At 42.0% G+C, this 26,235-nt stretch overlaps 2 protein-coding genes across 2 annotated transcripts in view; both read left to right on the plus strand.

Moving 5' to 3' along the window:
* Positions 1-25,901, plus strand: part of dhx35 (DEAH-box helicase 35) — a 28,043-nt gene extending 2,142 nt beyond the window's left edge. The window contains exons 2-21 of the mRNA XM_084069467.1: positions 177-304; positions 1,019-1,111; positions 4,233-4,310; positions 5,912-6,016; positions 6,100-6,161; positions 7,098-7,167; positions 7,285-7,344; positions 7,617-7,729; positions 8,509-8,605; positions 9,035-9,193; positions 10,363-10,573; positions 13,997-14,121; positions 15,313-15,367; positions 16,833-17,023; positions 18,205-18,282; positions 22,960-23,089; positions 23,658-23,739; positions 24,451-24,522; positions 24,711-24,822; positions 25,479-25,901. Of these exons, the coding sequence (XP_083925593.1) occupies positions 177-304; positions 1,019-1,111; positions 4,233-4,310; positions 5,912-6,016; positions 6,100-6,161; positions 7,098-7,167; positions 7,285-7,344; positions 7,617-7,729; positions 8,509-8,605; positions 9,035-9,193; positions 10,363-10,573; positions 13,997-14,121; positions 15,313-15,367; positions 16,833-17,023; positions 18,205-18,282; positions 22,960-23,089; positions 23,658-23,739; positions 24,451-24,522; positions 24,711-24,822; positions 25,479-25,517 (2,060 nt within the window). The 3' untranslated portion in view covers positions 25,518-25,901. The remainder of the gene's footprint in view (positions 1-176; positions 305-1,018; positions 1,112-4,232; positions 4,311-5,911; positions 6,017-6,099; positions 6,162-7,097; positions 7,168-7,284; positions 7,345-7,616; positions 7,730-8,508; positions 8,606-9,034; positions 9,194-10,362; positions 10,574-13,996; positions 14,122-15,312; positions 15,368-16,832; positions 17,024-18,204; positions 18,283-22,959; positions 23,090-23,657; positions 23,740-24,450; positions 24,523-24,710; positions 24,823-25,478) is intronic.
* On the plus strand, positions 19,598-21,417 carry LOC311053786 (E3 ubiquitin-protein ligase TRIM39-like; the record flags this gene model as incomplete). Its single annotated transcript, XM_084069472.1, has 1 exon — positions 19,598-21,417. One exon carries the CDS (start codon positions 19,598-19,600, stop codon positions 20,993-20,995), a length of 1,398 nt encoding a protein of 465 aa, XP_083925598.1. The 3' UTR covers positions 20,996-21,417.
* Positions 25,902-26,235: the final 334 nt, after the last annotated feature.

The following is a 26,235-nucleotide window of genomic DNA, read 5'->3' on the forward strand; positions in this document are numbered from 1 at the left end:
CAAAACATTGTCAGATGGGTGTCCGCGGGCCAATTACATATCAATTTGGGGGTCCTTGACATGAAACGGTTTGAGAACCACTGCTCTATAGGACCTTGGGAACATAGGAATGACCCCGTTCCCGTTGTAACAGTATTTTTACCATCTTTTGCCATCATCATCATCTCCATGGTCAGGGTCCGAGGCACCTGGCATATCAGAGGAGCGGGAGCTGACCACAGAGACCACCGGCTCTCTCATCATCTTCAACCCTCACACCGCCCTGTCCATCGAGAAGCAGCGACAGAAGCTCCCTGTCTTCAAGGTTAGTTGACTGACTGGCTGGCTGCCGCCTGCCTCGTCTGACGCTGTGACATTAACCCATTTAAAACCGGGAACGAATCTGTGTAACCACTTTAAAACATTAATTTATACTTTGGCTATTCAAAAATGGCAGATATACAAGCTCAGGTGCTGCGCTATGAGCTTGTAGATCTACTATTTAAAAAAAATCGTGAACATTAGTGCAAATCTTTGAATATATATATTTTATATATATATCACTTTTTAACTCAAATCTTTGCTTCTGAGGGGTCCCAGGAACAACATATTTAAAAATGGGGGTTCTCGGTCAAATACATATAATTTTGTACATTTTTTGTACATTTGTAGAATCCCCAGAAGCAAATAATTGAGTTACAAATGTTCCCTTTAAAAATATATGTATTAAAAGATTTGCAAAAAAGATCATGATTTCTCAAAAAATATCAGATCTACAAGCTCATAGCGTGGCACTCGGTGCCGTGCTATGATGCAGATCTGATATTTTTGAATAGCCAAATTAGCTAATGGTTAAAGTGGTTAAAATCTAAAATGACACACGCTTTCCCGGTCTTAATGGGTTAAAAAGAGTTTAAATCATCTTACGGCGATCTTATCAAACGGTGTCACTGATTCTGGAAATCTGGATGTTTCTATTTCTAAACTGCTATCGGTTGTTCTGAACGGTTTGCATTGCGTTGGTGGTTCCTTCTTCCAGCACAGAAACAACATCTTATACTTGGTGGAGAGCTACCAGACGGTCATCATCGTTGGAGAGACGGGATGTGGCAAGACGACGCAGATACCTCAGGTTAGTAGTAGAGCCAGATCCATCTACAGGTTCACAATGTGTTTGCAATATAGGTTTTCCAATGGATTACAATTGATTTTGCACCTTTTTTGATAAGGTCCAACATTTAAACAAGGATTAATACAGAGTGGAGATAAGAATGTGCCAAGGTTGGCCTTAGGCTAAATACCAAGAAAACTGAGGTTTTCACTTATAACATCTTACCGGAACATCCACCTCTGACGACAACACTGTGCTTAAGGAAGTCAAGGACTCCCAAGTACCTGGGCTCATGGGTCAACTCAACCGAGCAAGATCTTAAAGTGAGGAAGGCACTTGCATGGAGGGCCCTGAACGGCATGGCCAGTGTATGGGACCACAACCTCCCCCGTCAAATAAAACTCAGCTTCTTCTATGCCAGTGGTTCTCAAAGTGGGGTCCGGGGACCCCCAGAGTTATGGGGGATTCCTTGAAATTACAACTTTTGAGAACCCCTGTTCTATGCAACGGTAGAGTCTGTTCGGCTGTATGGCAGTGAATGCTGGACCCTGAAGCCAACCCTGCAGAAGTCTCTAGACGGAGGCTACACCAGAATTTTGCGAGCAGTACTTAACATCAGCAAGAGTGTAGTGTACATGTAACCAACAATATCCTGTACCTAACCCTAACCCTGTACGAGGGAATACCAAGGGTGAGCGAGAAAATAGCAGCCAGGAGAATGAGACTAGCAGGACACTGCCAAAGGCATCAAGAGCTGCCAGCCAGCAAATTGGTGCTGTGGGAACCAACACACAGGCATCGGTCACGAGGACGCCCCCACACTAACATACGTGGACGTACTCAAGAATGATACAGGAGCACAAAGTACCGACGAACTGGCCAGATAGATGTATGGAGAACCAGATCTAAGATTCACTTTGACAGCATAGCACGTAGGGGGCAAGCCGTCTAGAAGAGGGTCTGTGGTCTTGCAAATCGTGCATGCTGCCTGCCCGTAGGCCCACGGTAGACTTTCGTGTGAATATGTTTCACATTTTGTAATTGATCATCTCAGATCCACCATCCCACGGTCCCACCATATTTGGGCAAGACATAACATTACATAATCAACATGACATCACCATGGGTCTGTTTGGACCAGGGGCGGGCAACTTTGATGATGGAGAGGGCCACTATATTTCCACACTCACTCCAGAGGGCCACGTTGCATATACTGTAGGGACACCTCTTATCTCCGTGTTTTAACTTTTTTCGTAAATTAATTCCGTACTTCGCCATTCTATTCTAAAATAGCGTTTTGAGCTTGTAGATCTGCTATTTTTGCTATTTTTGAATTGGAATCCTGAAAAGTAACATTTCTATTTAATTTCAAATGCATTTAGTCATACTTATGTTAACTTTATGAATTTAAATACAAATACATTGGACATGAAAAAGACAATAGAATTGTAATACTAGTCATAGACTGAAGTAATTCAAGCGGGTCATGTTTGCAATTGTAACAGCTGAAATCAATATATCAGTATTCCGATATTAACCTGCGGGCCGCATCAAGTGAAGGTGGCCATGACCAGTTGCCCATATATGGTTTGGACCCATGGTGGCACACAGACCCGACGTAGGCAGCGCCCCTTCCCCGCCCCCAAAATAATCATATTTCAACAGGGGACTCCCCATCCTGATAAGCACTTGGAATTGTGGTTCAACCAGTGCTGTCGTGGAGCCCACACGGAGTAGGACGGCGTGTGGCCAGTCATTTTTTCACGCGCAAGGTACGGCACGGGACAGTGCACGCGCATGCCCCCCCCCCCCCGTAGATTCACGAGCCAAGTACCCAAATGGCTACTTTGCATAACAGATTTACAAGTGAGTGTGAAAATGTATCCTCAGATTCCTCACTCCTCGCATCTATAGGCTACACGGTAAGCAGCAACAACAGCATGTTGGCTTCAGTAGGGCTGCTGCCAGTATCCTATCTGCATCTGCACGCAGCAATGCCTCAGCCACCGTCGAAGAAGAGAAAGATAGGCTACTCATTTCAGCTCTATAATTCATGGCATTCCTTGAATTTGTATTAGTTTAAAAAGACTAAAACTAAGCTAAAAAACATTTCCTATACAAACATGTTTCCTAATTTAAGGTAAAATAAAATGTGCGCGTGCGTGCGTGTGACGTCATTAAAATACCGTCCTGCCAGTAAAAAAATCACCATGACACATTTCAAATATTGTGAAAATAGAAGATCTACAAGATCTAGCTTGTAGATCGGCTATTTTCACAATTTCTGCCTCTTTCTTATATTATTTGACAATTTGGCCAATGTTTCACCAGTTTTTATACTATAGTTAATTGATTACTTTAGATGCAGTAATGGTCTTTTTTCTTTCTTTCTTTTTCTTAAGATTAAATTGTCACTTCACTGTCATCTGGGGACCCCACAAAAAAATCATGTGGGGACCCCCCTGGGGGTCCCAACCCACAGGTTGAGAACCACTGATCTTTGCACCAAGCTAGATGGCTGCATACTTGTAGCAGTGGACTGATATCCTTCATGTTGCCTAAACTCCCCGAGCGATTGAACACGACCTTGTCTTGTTTGAATGCTTTAGTAGCATATTTTTAGCAGGGTTTGGGAACAAATCATCATGTTCTACAGTACACCACATTAGTCATTCATATTCATAAACAACACTAGAGCCCAACCATCCGATGCCAGATGTTTGAGTCCGATCCCGATTTTGGTAGAATCCTAGCCAAATCAGAATCAGCCCACTGATGATTACATTTATATGAATTTGGCCACGGACCCCCATCTGAAAAAGTTTTGTGCAAGGGACCCCCAGAAGATAAGATTTATGTAAAAACAATAATCAAAATTAGTCAAAAGATTTGAAATTCTTCAAAAACTTGAGCTTGTAGATCTTCTATTTTTGAATAGCCAACACCTAAATGGATGGAGTCAAATAATTGTGATGCTATGTTATTAACTTATTTTGCTGGAGACCCCCTGGACCCCCCTCCCCCCCGTCCCAAAGGACCCCCGGGGTGGTCTCTGGACCCCACTTTGAGAACCGCTGCTCTAAACAGTGAGTAATCTTTATTTATTGTTGGCTTCCTGTTCCTTCAACCCTTTTCATTGCAGTACCTCCTGGAAGCTGGATGGGCGGCAGAAGGGAAGGTGATCGGGGTGACACAGCCCCGGCGCGTGGCTGCTATTTCGGTATGTAAAATCGGTCCCACTGGGGCAGCAGCGCAACCACAGTGTGTAGTAAACAAAGACCTTGTGATGTACGGCCATAAAAACTGTCTCGTCTGCATCCATTGTTCTCCTCAGTGGGTCGGTTGGCCAATCAATCTGAGATGTGCACATGGCCATAGACCATGTGCTGACTTTTTCCATTTCCCCCAAATTTGAGCTGTTTATTATTATTTCGAAGTCCCATAACCTGAACAGATGCCCATTGATTGATTGATTGATTGATTGATTACTGTATTAGTCAGAAATGTAAATGGAACGAGGAACAGTCAGACATTAAGGCTAAAAGGATAACACAAAAAAGTCCAGGAGACTTGTTTCCATTCTGGTCCTATGTATTCAATTCATCAACATAACATAAAAAATGTACTCAAAAATACATGTCATCAACAAATATAAAACACTATATGTACAAAGGAGAAAAAGGAAAATCAGTGGCAGTGAATGACACCTCCTTTCAATGTGAATTTACATGTACCTTCCCTTGTGGTCTCCTGATAGCTGTTGTTTCATGACAATTTTGAATGCCATGGCAGACGGTCTCTAGGATTGCAGTAATCAGGCACTAGTAAATCTAAAAAGCGGATGGCGTGCCAGCATCCAGGATCAAGGCTGTATCAGGCTTTGGTGCAGATCAGTGCATGCTGGCGGGGACATTTATTCAGTTACGTGGTGACTAGTTTTGGTAGACGGCACAGACTGTATCAAAATTATGAGAGAATGTATTTAAAAGGTTATTGGCATTGAGATGAAGATGAGGGAATGATTCAGTATAAGTTGCTTTTATAAATGTAAGCTGCCACACCTGAACAGCCTGCCACTCCATATCAGAGCTGCCCAGTCCATAGACATTTTGAAATCTCTATTAAAAGACCTATTTCTTTTCTCTGGCCTTTGAATATAGTTGAGCCTGGCGTCCTAGGACCTCATTTTACCGTTGTGTAATGTTCTCCTCTCTTGTCGTTTTTATCTGTATGGCACATAAGTTGACATCGGTCATTGTAAATGTGCTTTATAAATAAACGTGAGGTATGACCTAGTAGTGAGTAAACTCCTCACAAAAAGTTCGGAGACTTAACTTCGGTCGATTATTTCTCTCCTTCAATAATAACAATTGATATTGTATTTTATATCATTTTTATTGTCGATTAGTCACCTTTTAAAACGAGGTATAACTTGTAAGGATCGTGCAATCATGGAATGGGCAACACAGCTAAACGTGTGGGTAGCGCCCCCCCCCCCCCAAACATTTGCCAAAATACCCCAATATGCTTCTGTTGGTAATCGCTCTCGTTTTGAACGACCTGCCAGCACACACCTGCTGGCAGGTGTGTGCATGAGCATGGGTCCTGCAACTTTGTTGAGTTTGTGTGTGCTCCAAACAGCAACGCTGCCGCCATGGAAAGACGCCACGTTTGTCCCTTCTGGATAAGGCCCGTGCAATAGAGCAAGTGGAAGCTGACGTTCCGTAGAGTTGCAGCATTATTTAGCCCTGGTACCATTTCCAAAAACTTCCAACTGCCAAGTTCAGTGATATTCCGTTCTATTCATCTTCCACACATCAGGTGGCTAACCGGCTAGCAGAAGAGAGGGGCGCCCTGCTTGGCCACGAGGTGGGCTACACCATCCGATTCGATGACTGCTCGGACCCCCAGGCCACCAGGATCAAGGTTGTTACACCTGTCGTAAATAAATCATGTCGTCATGACTTGAATTCCTCAGGTTTCCTTCTAATCATGTCTGTTGATATCAGTTCCTAACAGATGGCATGCTGGTGCGAGAGATGATGTCGGATCCTCTACTGAAAAAATACAGGTACGTGGTACAGGTACTTAAATTGCTATGTCAGTGGTTTTCAAACTTTTTAATGTCAAGGACCCCAAAATGTATATGTATGTGGCCGCGGACCCCCATCTCAAAATATTTTGTTCCAGGGACCTCTAGAAGCAAACATTTTAGTTACAAATGTTCGCTTTAAAATATATATATTCAAAGATTTGCACTCATTTTCTCGGCTTTTCAAAAATAGCAGATATATAAGCTCATAGCGCGGCACTCAGTGCCGTGCTATGAGCTTCATTGACGAGTACCTATGAAAATAGCTACAAGCTCACAACCTGTTGCGATGCATTGTGAACAGAATAGGGAAGTTAGAAATGGTAGCAGTATTTAACCATTGTGCTCGTCTGTGCCCGTTTAATTTGCAGTAACTAACTACCAACTCATGGATTAAAGTTCTTAGTCGCCGCGACTGATTTCTGTCATTTGGATTCCATAGAATTCAGCATGTCTTCTATGGAAGCATGCCATGCACCGAAAATAGGCCATCTACAAGCTTACAACACGTTGCAGCGCGGCGTGTTGTAAACTAGTAGATAGACTATTTTTTTGTACTATTTGGTATAAAGTACCAAAAGTAAAAGTACTAAAATGTTTGAAAATAGCAGATCTACAAGCTCACAACACGTCGCATCGTGACGCATTGTGAGCTTGTAGATCGGCTATTTTCAAATAGCCCATGTATAAAATAGGGCTAAAGTGGTTAATGTATGTTTTATAATGTCATAATCTCTAGTAATTTATAACTGTAAAGTAACTAGGAAGTAAAGTTGATGTAATGAATGTTTCTGTCAAAATGTTTGTCTGTGTCAGACCCCAGGAAAACTTGCGTTTGCTATGGCAAAAGCTAGTGGGGATCCTAATAAACAATAAAACAATGCTAACTAACCCTTGCGATGCTGTCATTCCCAGCGTTCTGATGTTAGACGAGGCACACGAGAGAACCCTGTACACAGACATAGCCATTGGACTGCTGAAAAAGGTGAATTTGACGCTCAAAACTAAGAGACATCCTATCTGTTAACCTTGTCGTTTTACATAATGACCCTTTTGTTTCCTCCTTTGGCTCAATACTCTGTCCTTCCTGACCGTCCAATAGATCCAGAAGAAACGGAGAGACCTCAGATTGATCGTAGCCTCTGCCACGCTCGATGCCAAGGTGAGAGTGATGCCTCGTTGAAGCAGCAATCTGTACGTTTTTTTTGTGAACAAAATGTTATTTTAATCCATTAAGACCGGGAACGAAATCTGTTTTATGTAATTCCTGCCATTTTATGTTCAGTACTTATTGTGCTCCGGTAAATTACACACAACTTTGTATTCGGTAAGAGAATCAGGGCTCCGTTGGCGTTTGGTTTGGACATACAACATTGTGTCCGACTCCTACATGAGGCTTTTCTAACCAGTCCATGCCCTTCTGTCTGGATGCAGAAATTCCAAGAGTTCTTCAACCTGAATGAGACTGATGATCCCAACAAGGACACGTGTGGGATTCTGACGGTGGAGGGACGGACCTTCCCCGTGGATGTTTTCTACACTGTCAGGTACTGAGAACTTTTTCATGTCAACCATTTGAATAGATATGCCAGGGACCTTCATAAGAGAAGATTTTTTACCGCTCTAGCAGTGATTCTCACCCATTTTAATTTGAAGGACCCCCAGTTTGACATGCATTAAGGCTACAGACGACCATTTAATAACATTTCTATCTCTGAGACCCCAAAATTACAGACAAATTAAATGGTTCCATTTGAATGCTGTCAGAGTTACAGACCCATAAGGGTCCATTTGGTTCCTAACTATCTATCATTTAGCTGGGGACCCCCTGGAACTCCCTAAAGGACCCCTGGGGGTCGCCAGACCCCACTTTGAGAGCCAATGCACTAGAGCCCCAACCCATGAAATCAAAAAATTATTATCAATTTGAAAAACGTAGATTTGAGAAACCTCAGGTTTTCTGCTCTATGTGAAGTGTCTTGAGACACCTTGTGTAGTGATTTGGCACCATAATAAAATTGAATTTAATATGATGACATGCCCAAAACTGGAACACCAGGTTGACAGTGGTTAATTTATAATAATATCACATGGCTGTATCGCTGGCCCGAAAACAACTGATCTGTATTAGCAACGTGACGCGTTGTTAGCCTGCAGATCAAACCACACAGCATTGTACCGTTTTGTATGAATTAGGCTTTACTCAACCGTAATGGTCTCGTTACATTAGGCACTAGACGATCCCAGATAATCCTCTCATTTAATCCCCCAATGGGGTTTGTGTGTGTGTGTGTGTGTGTGTGTGTGTGTTTCCCTCTGTTCTCAGTCCGGTGCCAGACTACGTGAAGGCCACGGTGGAAACTGTGCTGAAGATCCACGAGACAGAGGAGGATGGAGACGTCTTGGCCTTCCTCACCGGACAGGTTAGTGACCCATATTCACATACGGTACATACTTCTTTAAAGATTTTTTGGGGGCTTTTTATGCCTTTATTTAGAGAGGGATAGGGAAAGTAGGCTGACACAAAATGGGGAGAGAGATGGGGCGGTGACACGCAGCAAAGGTCGTCGGACCCCAAGTTATTTTGGTGGATGATTAGCTTAATGTCCAACATTGTTTTCTCATTCAAAACAGTTAACAAACCAACATACAGTTACAGTATAAGTGTATACAGGGTATCTGCACATTTCATAATGTACAATGTAATGACTTTTAAGACCTTTTTAAATTGGCCGAATTGGCAATTATTAACGTAAGACAGAGGCAAACATTGTCAAAATTGCCGATCTACAAGCTCACAACGCCTCGCAGCCTTTAGTGCTGTCAAACTGTTTTTATCGTGTTTTATGCAGGACGAGGTGGAGAAGGTGGTGTCTCTTCTTCAGGACCAGACCAGGTCTCTGTCACGATACGGCATGAAGAAATACCTGCGGGTTCTGCCCATGTACGCCGGTCTGCCTTATGCCGAGCAGATGAAGGTCTTTGAGAGGGCGCCCCATAATGTTCGGAAGGTGAATGTCACATGCACTCCATTCTATTTCTTTTGAATAAAGGGCTCTCCCACAACGATAACAATGACGCTAATTGTTAAAACACTAACACAATGAACACCAATGATAACAAAAATATGTCCTTTTAAAAAGTGAAGTGGATGGCGGAGTTCACTTTAACAAAAATGACAGCGGTAAACAATATTATTGGAATCACTTGCAGGGCGATTTTGTTATGAATGGCAGCCGCAATCTAAACTCATCCCAATTTAGGATTCCAGGATGTCACATTCAACACATCACATTGACAAGAACGTCATTGTCCATCAGTGTAGATGATCACATCGTTGGCACAGTTGTCTTTTATATTTAGTATTCTTGGGGTGGCTGGCCCTTTAAATAAAAGCGATTATGAAAATCAAAGGTCTCGGCATGATAGGAGCTTCATACTATATACTGTATATATATACTTATTTATTATATTTTATTATTAGAGCTCAATGCAAATACTGTATCAGGTAGAAATTCAAGTCCCTGCGTTTATCAGTCTACCGGTAATGTTTTCATTCATAATGTTCTTCATCATCATATAATTTTCCAAAGCATCTTGTATCCTTGTAGCCCAGAGTACCCACTCCATGGAATCACCTTCCCCTGGTGATAGAAAATGCACAGTCAGTCGATTCTTTTAAAAAGCTGCTAAGAACTCTCGCGAAGCACTTTGTCTTGTGAATGCGTTCGCCTTCTGTGCAATTAGTTATGACTTCTGCTTTTAACTTCCTATTGTCCACGATGTCCAGGTGTTCGGTTTTATTCTCCTGTAATGATTTTTTTATTGATTGCACTCCATGCACCTTGTCAGTCATTGGTTCTCAAAGTGGGGTCCGGGGACCCCCAGGGGTCCTTGTGTTGGCTATTATAAAATATCAGATGTACAAGCTCACAGCGTGTCACTTCGTGCCATGCTGTGAGCTTGTACATCTGATATTTTTGAACATTTGAAAAAAATGTATTGTAACACAAATCTTCTCTTCTGGAGGTCCCTGGCACAAAACATTTTCATATGGTGGTGTGCGGCCGAATATATATCAATTTGGGGGTCCATGGCACGAAAACGTTTGAAGTCTGATTTTGGAAAGGTGTTTTATAAATAAAGGTGTACCTGACCTTACCCTATTTACTTTTCCCAGGTGATAGTGGCCACTAACATAGCGGAGACCTCCATCACCATAAACGGCGTGGTGTTTGTGATCGACTGCGCGTTCGTGAAGCTGCGAGCCTACAACCCGCGCTCGGCCATCGAGTCCCTGGTGGTCACGCCCATCTCCAAGGCCTCGGCCAGTCAGAGGACTGGCAGAGGCGGGCGCAACCGCCCCGGCAAATGCTTCCGACTCTACACAGGTATGTGTGAACTAGAATCAACCAAGGGTGCAACAGTTAATCGAACTACCGGTAATCGATTTACGCGATTTATAAAAATATATTTTTTAATAGTTTAACCCATTAAGACCGGGAACGCATCTGTGTCATTTTAGATTTCTTTGGGCTATTTTAGTTTGAAAAAACCTGAAAATGTGTGCACATTATATTTTTTAAAGCGAACATTTGCAACTCAAATCTTTGCTTCTGGGGGGTCCCTGGAACAAAATATTTAGAGATGGGGGTCCGCGGCCAAATACATATAATATTGTCCTTGACATGAAAAAGTTTGAGAATAGATAGAATTTTTCAAAAAAATGTTTTTCAAAAAACTGGGATTAAGAAGACATTTTGTAGAATCGGAAGCTCAGGCTTAAATGGGTTAAGTGATTATAAACATATATATTTGAATAATTTAATAACATTTTGGGCTGACATTCAAGGCAAAAAGCTTTAAGAAATGTCAAAACATTGTTTTAACAAATCGTTAAAATAGCCGAACTCTGCAAGCTAATGCTTGCCTGGCTGTGTGAGTGAGCGTGTAAGAAATAAGCTGTGATGAGTGTGTGGTAGTACTGTGTGTCTCTATTAGAGAAATGCTGCATCATTAATACTGTATGTCTCTATTAGAGAAATGCTGCATCATTAAAGCAGGTTTCTCAGTGGAGCGGCGCTGCAATCTGTCATGGCTCTCTCTTTCCCTTTCTTCTCTTCAAGCCTGATTTATACTTTGTTGGTACAACCTGCAGAGGGAGGCAGGCATTACAAGCTCTACAAGCTCACAATGTGACATGCTGTGAGCTTGTAGATTTGCAATTTACAGTGCGCGACTTGGTAACTCTTTAGGGTACAGTCACACACCTTGTGAAGCGTTGTAGCCAACACAAACGGATGCACTAATGTCCCATGTTTGCTTGCGGGTCGTAGGCAGTGCAGGTTTTCTGGTGTTTTAGTTTGTTTGACTTACAAACTGCCAGGCGGGGTCAACCACAATTCTTCTTTCCTATTTGTTGATGCCAGGCCGTTGTTTAACTCTACACTTCAGACTAGGGCTGTCACCATTACAAGTTTAAGTTGTCGATTAATTGTCACTCAAATAATTGTGATTAACTATTTAATTGTGTGTTTGCATTGGAACATATGAAGCCTTTTAGGTTTCGTAATCAAAAATTGCACAGGGCAGATATGACAAATAACTGAAATATACAAAGACATTACTGGCAGATTGAATAAAATTGTTTTTTTATGTGACGCGTTGTAAGCTTATAGATCAGCTATTTCTGCTTTTGTTGTGACAGGCCTAGTTGTTACAGTAATTGTGACAGGCCTAGTTGTGACAGTAATTGTGACAGGCCTAGTTGCCATTGCTTGTATCTCTCTCTCTCTCTCTCCGCCTCTCTTCCTCTTGTCTTTCCGCCCGACACAGTCGAGGCAGATGGCCGCCCACCGCAGAGCTTGGTTCTGCATGAGGTTTCTTCCAATTAAGAGGGAGTTTTTCCCTTGCAACCGACGGCAAAACATAAATAAATGCTTGCTCACTGTGGGGGAGGGGAACGTCGGGTCTCTCTCTGCTCTATAAGTTTCTTGAGAGACAACTTGTTGTGATTCGGCGCTATAAGTAAGTATAAAACCGAGCCCTGAGGCCCGTAGGGCAGGAGCCTATCTCCTGTTTCCTTAGCGCGAGGCAGCTTGGTGTACAAGTACACCCCCTGCACATGAACAGAGGTTGCCAGATCTGCTTATTATAATTTCCCCGCAAGATTTTATTTGAAAATAGCCGATCTACAAGCTCACAACGCGTCGCATCGCGACGCGTTGTGAGCTTGTAGATCTGCTATTTTCAAATAGCTGATGTATATGTTAAAGTGCTCAGGTGGCCCATAGTTTTTTGGGCTGGTTTTCCTAGACCTGGTTGCTTTTTTCTCTCACATAATCTGGCAACACCGTACATGAATGACGCTAGTATGTCACAGGGACTTGCTCCCAATCCAACCCTTGATGCCGAGTGCCAGGCGCGGGGGCATTGGGTAGAGAAGGAGGCCTTGGTTAGAGTCTTTGGTATGACCCGGCCGGGGATCGAACTCCGACCTCCCAGTCCTCAGGGTGGACACTCTATAACCACAAGGCAGAGTCCTGCACGGGTCCAATTTTGACAACCCGCAGTCCCGCACCCACCCGGCCCCCGTCAATAATCAGATCTGTAGACTGACCCGTCACCCGTGACTATATCAAAATACAAACCAGACCCGCCCCGCCCGTCAAATAATGGACCCGTTGTCCGCCCCGTTACCCGTGATTACATGCAGTAAATAGCCTTCATTCGCTCAATTTAAAAGTGTGTTAAAATGCTTTCAACACGAGATAGCAGCCTTCAACACCGTACATTCAGTGGTCAGATTCGTTCAGAAATCTGCACGTCAAGTGAAGAACGGAGGAGCGAGCTTTCCATATATAGCCACGCGCATACATGCAGTACGCACGTGTCATTGTTTACATTGTCAGATGATTTTAATTTGAAGGTTGAACAGGATGTTTTTGTGAGTTAAGACAACTGACCGGCGTGCTGTGTTCAGTTACACAAGTGACGTTGTTTGGGCGGAAACAATTTCACAACTAGAAAAAGTGCTCCTCGGAGCACAGGTCTCCGCCAGGTCAGGTACGTTATTCTGGCCTCCTGGTGGCGCTATAATAGGCCAATGTGAAAAGGGTGGCATTTCTTCCTCGGCCTAGTGGGAATGTGCGTGTGAAATTTCACGGAAATCGCAAGCTGCATGCATAGTTTGAGGCTTTTTGTTCAAAACGGACCAATCCTGCAAACTTTGGAGGTCAACCATAGGCAATGACGATGGAATATGGGAAATCGGAAAGATCCGTGTTGATCACATGACTATAGAGATGCTGTGTAGTATGTACCGATTTGCATGACGTTTGGATAAAATCTGTAGGAGTAATGTAAAAATGCACAAATCGGCCTCCTGGTGGGGCTATAACAGGCCCATGTGAAAACATTGGGCCAGAGGTTCTGAATTGGCATCCAGGGAGTGTGTGTGCACAGTTTCGGAGGGAACGGGCCAACGGTGCCGGAGATTAGCTGCTAACACACAGACAGGAGGGACACACGGACGGACACACGGACGGACACACGGACGGACGGACAGACGGACGGAGGGTAAAACATACTCTCTCGCCATGCCTTCGGCCTGGCGGAGACAATAAAATGTTACCCACCCGCGTTTAGTTAAGTACCGCCCGTCCCCGTCAACTTATAAAAGTATATTTTTCACCCATCGGGTATCCATGGGTACCCGGCCGGTTGCAGGACTCTGCCACAAGGCCCCTGGGCTGATTCGGCACAATAATAAAATGTAATTGAACTTCTCTCTCTCTGCCTATACCTGTCATCAGAGGAAGACTTTGAGAAACTGCCCGCCACCACAGTGCCAGAGATGCAGCGCACCAACCTGGCCCCCGTCATCCTGCAGCTCAAGGCCCTGGGCATCGACAACGTACTACGATTCAGCTTCCTCTCTGTGAGTATATCTGACTCTGGGTTTTACCCAGGGGAGAGGGAGGTAGAGGTGGCTGTGATTTGATCTCTGCTTTTTTAATTAACTTAGACTGGCTCCCCCCGAGAGGACTACTGGAATTAAATCTGTGAAATTGACACGGTCTGTTAGCTACAATATACCTGTATAGTGGTGCTTCTGAAATCACTTGAGAAAATGTTTCCTTAATAACCACTTAAAGGGATAGTTCACCCCCAAAATGACTTTTTCCTATCGATTATTCACCCCATGGAGAATTCATGGATATTATTTCGTTTTTGTCGCATTCCTATGCCAATAATTTGATGACCAGCAGACCTGTAGGAGACACAAAGAGTCTCCTTTGTGTGTCCTACCCGAACCGCTGCCTACTGGTCCGCCGGTCATCAAATTATTGGCTTAGGAATGCGACAAAAACAAAAAAATAATGAATTCAAGTCTCCTTGGGGTGACTAATAGATATATATATATTTTTTGGGTCAACTATCCCTTTAGACCCTATATATTCACTGAAAATAGACGATATACAAACTCACAATGCGTCACATCGGCAGAAAACTAACCTTTGTACCACAAGGTTCTAGGTGTATTCTTGGGTACTGCCAACTCTGCATATGAGTGGCAGGGCTTGGGTAACTAAGTTGTGCGGTAACTACTGGGAGCTGATGGTAGGTGTGACCCTCCACCTCAGCAGTCCATCTCCCAGGGCACAGAGAAGGGGATGGACTCCCTCGTTCTCGCCCGAAAATAAGCCACTCTGACCTACTTTATTATTTTCACAGAATGTTATCACAGTATGTCCGCCCCAGAATAGGGGCACTAATAATAATAATAATAATAGTCTTTATTGTCCCCTCAGGGATATTCATCCTCACAGTCTGTTCCAACAGAAAAATACACAACCATATACTGTAGCACAGAACAACATAGCACACAACAGTCCCCAGTATACACAAACAATATCCTTGTTTAGTGCAGCTAATGGCTGAGGGGACAAAACTCCTACTAAAACTAACCTTTTTACCATTTCAAGGTTCTGTCCAGATGACACTAGGGGTTATATCATATGGTTCAAATAAAGTGGATGTAGAGGCATGTGGCATTATGTTTTTAAATGTTAAACGTTGTAATTAAATCGCTGGACTTGACATAACCTCCTGTGTTGTAATTGAACAGCCTCCCCCAGCCCAGACCATGGTCCAGGCTCTGGAGCTGCTCTACGCTCTAGGAGGTAAGAAATGACTCCTTAATCCATTAAGACTAGAGGCCGATTCTAAAAATGACTTCTAAATCCTAACAGTTTTCTGAAAGACGTATGTTCCTGTATCAGTGGTTCTCAAAAAATGTTTCACCAATGCATGTAATGCAATGTAAGTCAATAAGAACAGACAGAGCAACTGTTGAAGATATCTTGCCAATTTGGTTATACTTCATCATGGCAATGTTAACCCTTTAACTGCCAGGGATTATTTCTGAAAATTTCTAGCCAGTGCCAGAGATTTTTCATTGAAAAACAAAAAAGTACTTAGGAGCAGAGATGAATATTTTTTAAGTTTTAAGTTAAAAAGGAAGTGGATAGACCCCTATATCTTCGATAAATCATATATCCTTGGTCTTTGGGTCAAATTGGACCCAAAAAAAAAAAAAAAACTTTTTTTTTTTTTTTTTTTTCACTTCATGTAGATCTACGCGATTGGCACGTGGCGGCTTTAAATAGGTTCACGTAGATCTACGTGATTGGCATGCAATGGGTTAATACAGAACCTGTACCTCTTGCAAAAGGTCATTTTGCTGAACCCATTAATTCCGGGAAAGCATCAGTGACATTTTAGATTTTAGCTATACTGTCTGTATATCGTCTCTGCCGGGTGGAAACCTCATACTGTATGTCCAAAACTGTTACTTTTCTTTTTTTTTTACTTCTAAATTTTTATCCCACGATTTTATAACCCTATTTTTTACACCCAGTGCCAATTGTCTATGTAATCCTGGGCACTACCTTCCCTCTGCCAACCTAGGGAGGCCAGGGCTGAGCTCATGCCTCCTTCAATGCATGAGAGCCAACTGACCTTCTTATCACCTGACAGGGGAGAGTTTCCCTGGTTGGACGTAGCGCGTGGAAGGAACACGTTATTCCAACCAGTTCCTTTCCCCTCCATCAGGCGCCCCGGCTGACCAGGGGGAGGCAGTATAGTGACCAGGATTACTGCATGTTTTTGTGAGGGTACCTACCCTATGGAACACGGGGAGAACATGCAAACTCTTACAAAACTGTTACTTTTCATGATTCAAATTGAAAAATAGCAAAAGTAGCAGATCTACAAGCTCAAAACGAGCAGTTTCGAGCTTGTAGATCTGCTAACTTTTGTGTGACGCTGTAGTATGATCAAGTAGGGCGATAATTGATGAAAAAACACAAAAAGTTAAAATATATATATATACCGGTGTATATATATATATATATATATAAATATATATATATAATATGTAGATACAAGGTTTCTGCCTGACAACAACGGTTTATAGCAACATACTTTTTTTCAGAAAACTGTTAGGATTTAGAAGGCATTTGTAGGATCGGCCTCAGATCTTCTTAATGGGTTAAAGAAAACGCAAAAGAAAACCACCAACACCTTTCCAAAATCGCTGTCCATTAATGTGTGTGTGTGTGTGTGTGTGTGTGTGTGTGTTGGCAGGCCTGGACCAGTATGGCCGGCTGACTGACCCCATGGGCGTGCGGATGGCAGAGTTCCCTCTCAGCCCCATGTTTGCCAAGATGCTCCTGGAGTCTGGGACCTTCGGCTGCTCCAAAGAGATCGTCACCATCGCCGCCATGATGCAGATTCAGAACATCTTTGTCGTGCCGCCCAATCAGAAGAAAGCTGCTGTGAGTTGAAACTGGGGCTTTTCTAAAGCAATACATTGTACCTTCACCGTTTCTCATCATCGGGTCTGGAGGACCACCAGGGGTCCAAAAGGGACCCTTACAAGTCTCTAACTCCAAGAGTGCACAAATGGAGTTAAATAAACACTCAGGGTTTTACAATGTACCACACATTGGGCCACACATTGAAACTTGAAATTGATTTACTTGCTGAATTATGTTAAAACTGCATGAATTTAGACATGCCAGACTACTTTACAATAAGGTCCTTGCTTTCACAACAAGATTTCGTTTTTTAGTTTTTACAGCTGTAGTGTACTGTATCACTCTGGTGTTGATTTATTGATTGGTGTACTTTATTTTGTAAGACATGAGAAACAGTACATGGAAGTACAATTCACAATACAAGGTCTACTAAACTGGATAACTCGTAAAGCACTAAGCTTGTTTAAAATGAGTTCCCACGCACACAAATCATGATGACAGACAGATAGTGTACTCTGTACGAGGTTACGATGAAAAGATTTCTTACATAAAACAATCAACGTCAATAACTTTTAAATGAGCCTATAAATGTATACAGTATCTTATCTTAACTGATATGCACCACTCCATAGGTCACTGATAAAACACATTGCATTATGTTATAAATATGGACTCAAGGCTGACTGTTTGACTGTTACATTTGAGTACGGATGGAGTAGTTTAGGTATGTACTCGAATGGTAAATATGAATTACTATTAATTGGAGTCAACTTAAATTAATTTGTCTCAAAATAATTAACACATGGATCTACAAACTAACAACACGCTGCACCGTGATACGTTATTATCTTGTAGATCTGTTCCTTTTTGTCACATGACACCTTCGCTCGACTCTGTCTTGGGGCATTGGTAGCACACATGTTTAAGAGCCTCATTATTGCACCTTATGATTGCTATAGGCCTGGAAATGGGATAAAATCCATTGTTAAAAATGTCAGGGAACCCTGAGTGTAGATCAGGGTCCCAGAGATAACACATTGTATTAAGTGGGGGTCCTTGGCCTAATGCATATCATTCAAACTGGGGGGTCCTTCCTTGAAAAAAAAAAAAAAAAGGTTGAGAATCACTGGTATGTACATCGTCACAGAGAAGTACTTCATAAAACATAAATCACATCTGTCTGATGTTTGACTCTGCAGGCTAGAGAACACAGGAAGTTTGCTGTTGCTGAGGGAGATCATCTCACCATGCTGAACGTGTATGAAGCATTCATCAAGGTATGTGGACTAATGCCTTAATACTTGGTTGTGCACTAACTGCACACCGGTACAGTAAGTAAATGTCCGAGTATACGCTCAATGAATATATTAATTAATGAAATAGAAACCTATTTCTATAAGTCATCAATTGAATACTTTTCCCCCCCATTTTATATGTGCACTTAAATAAGCTGATAATTGTGATTGAATTGCATTCAATCATTAGATTGTTAAATAGAAATTGTGATAGACTGTACATTGACATTTATATTTATTGATAGACTATATGTTAACTCAGCCTGAGCAAGTCCAGTAGTATATTTTATTAAAGGTTTATCTACTGTATTGCCATGGCAACACTACCTTTCAAGCAAGTATTGCCTGGCAATACTACTTTTTTAAATTTAATTTTAAACACTTGAGTAACCTGTAATGAAAACTTTATTTTATCTAGTGAAGAACTGACTCATAAACCTTATTATTATTATTATTATTATTATCCTAAATTCAACGCCTCACTCAAACGCTTTCCAGGAATGACATGGTTATAACATCTTGCTTCCATTAGTGTAAGTCAAGACATGCAATGTACTACATTTCTGGTGTGAATAACATCATTGTAAAGGGCCCCCCAAAATCCCCCCAAAAAGGCTTGCGGGACCCCCAAAAAATACCCCCCAAGATTTGCGGCGCGGGGGCTTTGCACGTGCACATTGTGGTACTCCACTGAATTTCCCTGTGGTTTGTGGTTTGGTGCTGTAATTTGAAGTCACATGATGAAACTTGATTCAAATATTAGCTAGTAGAGTCAGAATCTCCATGTATGAGATGTATGAGACATCTATTTACTTCTCTTTAAAGTCTCTTCCACTGCCGTGGTTTACGGTACGGAAACCTTTGTAAGAGGGCCATTTGTTTACCACTAATGTCACCATGGCCAACAACACTACATCACTGCCACAACTTTATGGTGTTGTGGCTCTGCCCCTTGCCAGTCTCACCTGACATAAAACAGGAAACAGAGAGGTTGTTAACCTTACTCCTCACACTGCAGTACTATCATCCTCACACACACGGAGAGACCGATAATAATTCAGATCAAATACAACTTCCAGTGAGGAGGACAGACTGTCTTTCTACAGCTACAGGAGGGAATACTGACCCAGACCACTTGAACCTGCTGCTGACTCGGGTTAGGCTGAATGGACTTTAATAAGAACCACGATTCACAGTGAAAGTAAACTTCAGGGAACATTCTAGAGGAGGGAGAGTTACTACGACTGACTGAATTCTTGTCTTGAGCAGAGTGTTTGTAGCTTCACTCAAAGGCAAAATGGCTTCCACGTCGTGTCTTCCAGAAGAGGCTTTTTCCTGTCCTGTATGTTGTGACATCTTTAAAGATCCTGTTGTCCTGTCCTGTAGCCACAGCTTCTGTAAAGCCTGTCTGCAGGAATGGTGGAGAGAGAAGGTAATAAAGGAATGTCCAGTTTGTAAGAAGAGACATTCAATGGATCCACCCTGTAACCTGGCTCTGAAGAATGTGTGTGAGGCCTTCATACATGAGAGACATCAGAGAGCTTCAACAGGGTCTGAGGTTCTCTGCAGTCTGCATGCTGAGAAACTCAAACTGTTCTGTCTGGAATGTCAACAGCCAGTGTGTCTTGTGTGTCGAGATTCTAAAAAACACACCGACCACAGATTCAGACCCATCGATGAAGCTGCTCTGGATCAGAAGGCGGAAGTCCAGACATCACTGAAGCCTTTACAGGAGAAACTGGAGGTCTTTAATAAAGTTAAAACAAACTATGATCAAACAGCAGAACACATTCAGACCCAGACTCAGCACACAGAGATGCAGATGAAGGAACAGTTTAGGAAGATGCGTCAGTTTCTACAAGAGGAAGAGGAGGCCAGCATCACTGCACTGAGGGAGGAAGAGTCGAAGAAAAGTCAGATGATGAAGAAGAAGATTGAGGGTCTGAACAGAGACATATCAACTCTTTCAAACACAATCAGAACCATAGAGGAGGAGCTGAGAGCTGAACACATCTCATTCCTGCAGAACTACAAGACCACAATGCAAAGAGTCCAGTTCACACTGCAGGACCCACAGCCGGTCTCAGGAGCACTGATAGACGTGACCAAACACTTGAGCAACCTGACCTTCAGAGTCTGGGACAAGATGAAGGACATTGTCTCCTACAATCCTGTCATTTTGGACCCCAACACTGCCTATCCAGACCTTTTCCTGTCTGATGATCTGACCAGTGTGAAATATGGAGAAAAACGGCAGCTTCCTGACAACCTAGAGAGGTTTGACCACTATGGCCATGTCCTGAGTTCTGAGGGCTTTAACTCAGGGACTCACAGCTGGGATGTTGAGGTTGGAGACAATACAAACTGGCAAGTAGGTTTGTTATCAGAGTCCTTTCAGAGGAAGGGGAAAGGAGGGGGTCAATTATGGAGAATAGGGTTAAATATAGGTAAATACACAGCATGCTCCTCACCAGTGCCACTCACTGTTCTCTCAGTGAAGCAGAAACCTCAGAGGATCAGAGTCCAGCTGGACTGGAATGAAGGAAAACTGTCCTTCTCTGATCCTGATACTAACACACACCTACACACCTTCACACACACTTTCACTGACACACTCTTTCCATTCATTTACACTGATCATACTGTCCCTCTGAAGATGTTACCAGGGAAGGTCAGTGTAACTCTGGATAGTTAGACATGATGATGATGGGTGGTAAGAAGTACTTTAAAGGGGAACAAGTAAAGGAACATTACTAGTGGTATAGTGTCTATTTCGTCTCTGTCGGGCAGAAACCTCTTATCTCCATATAAAACACATTTATTTCATAAATGAACGCCCTACTTGTACTTGATAATTCTACAGCGTCACACAAAAGCATAAAAAATGATGCTTATTTAAATCCTGAAAAGTAACAGTTTTGGAACATACTGTATGAGGTTTCCACCCGACAGAGACGATATGATGTGTTGTGGTCTATGGATGACAATCAAGTGTCTAAAGTAACACTAGTCTCTGATCTGTGATGTCATCAACATGTTCATATGATGGGATGATTATGTTATGAATAATATCTACAGTTTTTAGTTAATAACCATAACCAATAATTATAAATCCCATTATCAATAATAATAGTAATGCTAAAAATTATGTAACGTTTATAATTAATAATGGTAATGATTGTTTGTTACTGATGGTTATTATTATAATATTTTAGGTTCAGAGTTAAATTATCAAAATGATAAATATAACTGCAAAGCAGAAATTTGTCCTTTGACAGGTTCTGACAACATGTATTAAAGATAATTAACAGATTTTATGACAATCAGACATTTCAATCATTTATGGTAAAATCTGTGCCAGGGCACGACCTTCTGAAGCAATGCCATCCTCCCTACAGTTCAATTTAAGGGGACATTTATGGGTTTCAACAGCTTCATTAAACATATCCATCTAGTTTGTTGATGTTTGGACAAACTGTCATTCATTCATGGCCACATTTGCACCAGACCCATGAATGTGTTTCGAACTGGTGGCTACACCTATTTGGAGATTTAAAATACATTTTACACACCTGGTTCAACACTGAAACATATAATAATTTAATGTATATTCTGATTTGTGTTTCATCTGTAGTTTTACTGTATAATGTATCAGACTAATGTACCAATTCTGTATTTTATTTTTTTATTCTTTTCATGTAATTATACCCAGAACAATAACACAAACATGTGGTTAAAAACTTGGATCCTACTTATGAAAATGACTGATTTACATACTGATATCCTGTCCTGCAGTAGAAAAGAATGTAAAGAATCAATACATAACCGGAGTGAAATGTATGAATACACTTAAAGGGATAGATAAGGAGAAGGATGGAAATGAACAGGAAAACAAGACTCAACTAAAATGACAGAGAGCCATCCTGTAGAGATGTTTTAACTGTACTATGGTCTACATGCTCACTGAAATGCCCTGTTAACTGTTTATTGTATAGTCACTCAATGAGATGGGAGACACAGTGTTTCTGATGTGTAATGTGACTGCATTCATAATTAAAGTCTGACTATCGAAAAAGTATCTGAAGTCGTGGTTGTTTTATAGTGAATTACAATAGTGGATTTTCATGATTCATGACTGCATGTGTGATTCTAGTCTAGTCTTACTGCAGGATGTGTTGGAAATATTTGAGTAACACTGGTGAGTAATTATTATTTAGTATATGAAAAGTAATAAATAATGAAATAATAAACAAAGGGTGAATTACAAACATTTTCAGCATTTAGTGTTTTATTTGTGTCATAATAATGAGGGCATAAAGGAAGATTAGCATGTATTTTTTATTAGAAAACTACTATACTATATTCTAAACTGTAAAGTGTTTTGGATAAAAGACACTGTAGAAATGCAGACCAACACTGGGGCTTGCAGGTCGAGACAAGCAAAGGTTTTAATTTGACAATGTTGAATAACATGCTAATTCAATTCAAAGGAGCATTATTGGCATGAGAAAACATTATGTTTACATTGCCAAAGCCAGTGTCAAAACATAATTAAAACAATTTAAGAAAGAAATGGGTAAAGTATGTACAGATGAGTGTCCTTGGGTGGTTGTATTCCATTGGCTAACCTTGCACCCATGTCTCTCTCTGTTGTTTCAGCACCTGAAGAGTTCCCAGTGGTGTCAGGAACACTTCCTCAATTACAAGGGTCTCCTGCGAGCCGTGACGGTCCGAGAGCAGCTGCGTCGGCTCATGAACAAGTTCAAAGTGCCGCGTAACACCAGTGAAGGTATGTGTGTGTGTGTGTGTCTGCAAGTTCGTGGATTAAAGTTCTACTGATTTCAGTCAGGATTCCATAGAAGCCAGCATGTCTTCTATGGAAGCATGTTGTGTAGCGAAAACATCCGATCTACAAGCTCTCAATGCGTCTGCAACGCATTGAGAGCTCGTAGAATATGGGGTAGTTTCGGTTAATGTTTTAAGATTAGCGCATTTGAAGTGGTCAAACTAGAAATATGTTCAGAAGCATCTTCCATAAGACCCTAATGGTCTCGGATATATCATAAAAGCAAAAGGTTAAAGCCTCAATCTGCGATTTATTCACCTGGTTGGCAGTATGTAGAACAGCAGGAACAATGACCAAAACATCATCATTTTACATCATATTGTGTACTAATTGTTTAGGAAACAGCGTTAGTGTGTGGGGGACACCTTTCACACCGTTTCACAAAGTGTGACATTTTATTTTGCTTTAATCTGTGTGCAAGTGTGTCATGTGGTGCCTGTCCCATCATACAATATCATGTGGCGTTGAAGACATTTTTTATTAATATTTCTGCCGTTGTGTTGCTGTCCAGGTGACCCTGATGTGATCCTGAAGTGCATTGCTGTCGGGTTCTTTGCCAACGCGGCCCGCATTCACCATTCAGGATCCTACAGGTGAGAGACCGACCATGGAGAAAGGAAGAGAAATGATTTGCATGTGTCAAACGTACAATATTAAACTATTTCTCAGATGGGATGATGGCTGATTTAAGCAGTCACATATGGCCTGAGTCAGAGCTAGATGTGACGGCACACCTGTTAAAAACACACTCGGTGGTATCTGTCATGGCATTCGGTTATGTTTTTGTGTTGTTTCCTAACACTGTGCCAGTGGTTCCCAAACTGGGGGTCGGGACCAAATTTATTTTGGGGGGTCCCCAGATGATTAGCTTAATGTGCAACATTGTTTTCTCACTCCACAGTAAACAAACTGACATACAGTATCTGCACGTTTCTAAAGTGTCAATTTAATGACTTTTAAGACCTTTTTAATACCAAATTGGCCAAATTGTCAAATATTACGCAAGAAAGGCAAACATTGTGAAAATAGCCGATCTACAAGCTCACAACAAGCTTACAATGCTATATGTTTGTCTGTGAGCGACTATTTTCACAATATTTATCTGTGGAACCCAGTCAAACTAAATGTAATGCCGCAACTCCTACAATTCCAAGTGCTTGTCAGGGTGGGGGGTCCAGTTCAAATATGATTATTTTGGGGGGTCACGGCCTGAAAAGTTTGGGAACCCTTAAACTAAGGCGTGGCGAGCTTGATGTCTGATTAAAGCGATCACAATGATATAACCCACTGCCTCTCCCTGTCAGGACTCTACGTGACGACCGTGAGCTTCTCATCCACCCCAACTCTGTGCTGTTTGGGGAGACGCCTCCAAAATGGTACGTTAAGTCTGTCCATATATATCATTGATAAATTCATTCATACAATACACATATTCTAGCAATTTTTTTGTTCTTTTTGTTAAAGAAAATAAAAAAGTTGCAGTACAGAGATAGAAGGTTTGCGCCTGACAGCGACGATATGATTATTAATCAAATTAAATCTATCACATTCTGTCCTTCCCCAGGGTTATCTTCAATGAAGTGGTTCAGACTTCAAAGTACTACATGCGTGACGTGACTGCGGTTGAATCATCCTGGTTGGTTGAACTGGCTCCCCACTTCTACAAGCAGGCTAAGGTAGGCCAGAGAAACTAACACACTCATCCTTTGTTTGTTTTGTATCTCGGTCTGAAAAATGTGGATGTTTCCAGGGCTGCACATGGATTTGGATTTGTAACTTTTGTCGCTGCTGTGAGCGCAGCATAACTGTCCATTCAACTCTGTGTGTGTGTGTGTGTGTGTGTGTGTGTGTGTGTGTGTGTGTGTGTCACTGCACGTTAGCAGCAGCTGTTTATAAACAGAGCGCTGCATATCACAGGAAAGATGAGAAGAAAATAATATAAAATATTTCGTCTCGTCTTTTTTCGCGAACTAAAATTAAGACAGATTTTAGACCAGTCCTTTTGTTAACTAATGTGCGCTACAGTATTTAGATTTGGTCTGCAGCGCTGCACGCACATTCCTGAGCCGTGCGCGTGTGCATTGCAACATTTCATTTTCACCAGAAACTTTTGGCTCGGCGCTACAAATGTCTGCCTCAGCGGGGCGCCGAGGCAGAAATGGTCTGCCGGAAACCCTGCTGTCACCCCACTTTGATAACCAATGTGCTGTCTGTCTCTGTCTGTCTGTCTTTTCTCTCTTATCTCTCTTATCTCACTATCTCTCTCTTCTCTCTAAACTCTAAAATGACACAGATGCTTTCCCGGATTGACTGTGTCTCTTCTTTCTTTCAGCATGGGTCACTGGCCAGCAAGAGATCTCGGATTCTCTGAGAAGTGAAGTGGAGCCGGCCCAACACTCACTGCTGTGACAGAAAGAAAATGGAGAGCACCTCATTTAACACACACTGTGCCCTATCCATCACACTGTATATAAAAGAAGATTGTACAATGTATTTATTTTCCATCTCCATCCAAGGGCCCAATCTTGCTAGAATGAACACCGGTGAGTGGCACATCGTTGAGCCTCCACTCTCCTCTGCCTTTTGGCTAAAGATCAAGTGTAGAATCTGTTCTTATCAGTTTAATATCTGATTGTTGTTGATGACCCTGTGCGGAGGAAGATGAAGTGATAGTATAGCATATCGACTGATTTAGTTGGCACGCTGGTGTCTTGCACCGAAAAGAGCCCATCTACTAATAGATGATATACAAGTTCACAATGCGTTGAGCTTGTATATCATCTATTTTTCTCAAAGTAAGAGTTAAAGGGATAGTTCACCCCCAACATTACTTTTTTTCCTATCGATTACTCATGGAGAACCCATGGAGACTTGAATTCATGGATATTTTTTTTGTTTTTATCACATTCCTAAGCCAATAACTTGATGACGAGCAGTGGGTTCCGGTAGAAGACACAAAGACTCAATGAGAGACGGGTGGTTATTTGGGACGTGTGGAGAAGTTGAGGGGCGGAGAGGCAAGCGGGCGCGGCCCTGTGAAATTCTTGCGCTTGTGCTCGCTTCGTGCACACGCCCGCGGGGCGGCAAGA

The sequence above is a fragment of the Gymnoscopelus microlampas genome (assembly GCF_963454915.1).
Source record: "Gymnoscopelus microlampas genome assembly, chromosome: 10".
NCBI lineage: Eukaryota > Metazoa > Chordata > Actinopteri > Myctophiformes > Myctophidae > Gymnoscopelus > Gymnoscopelus microlampas.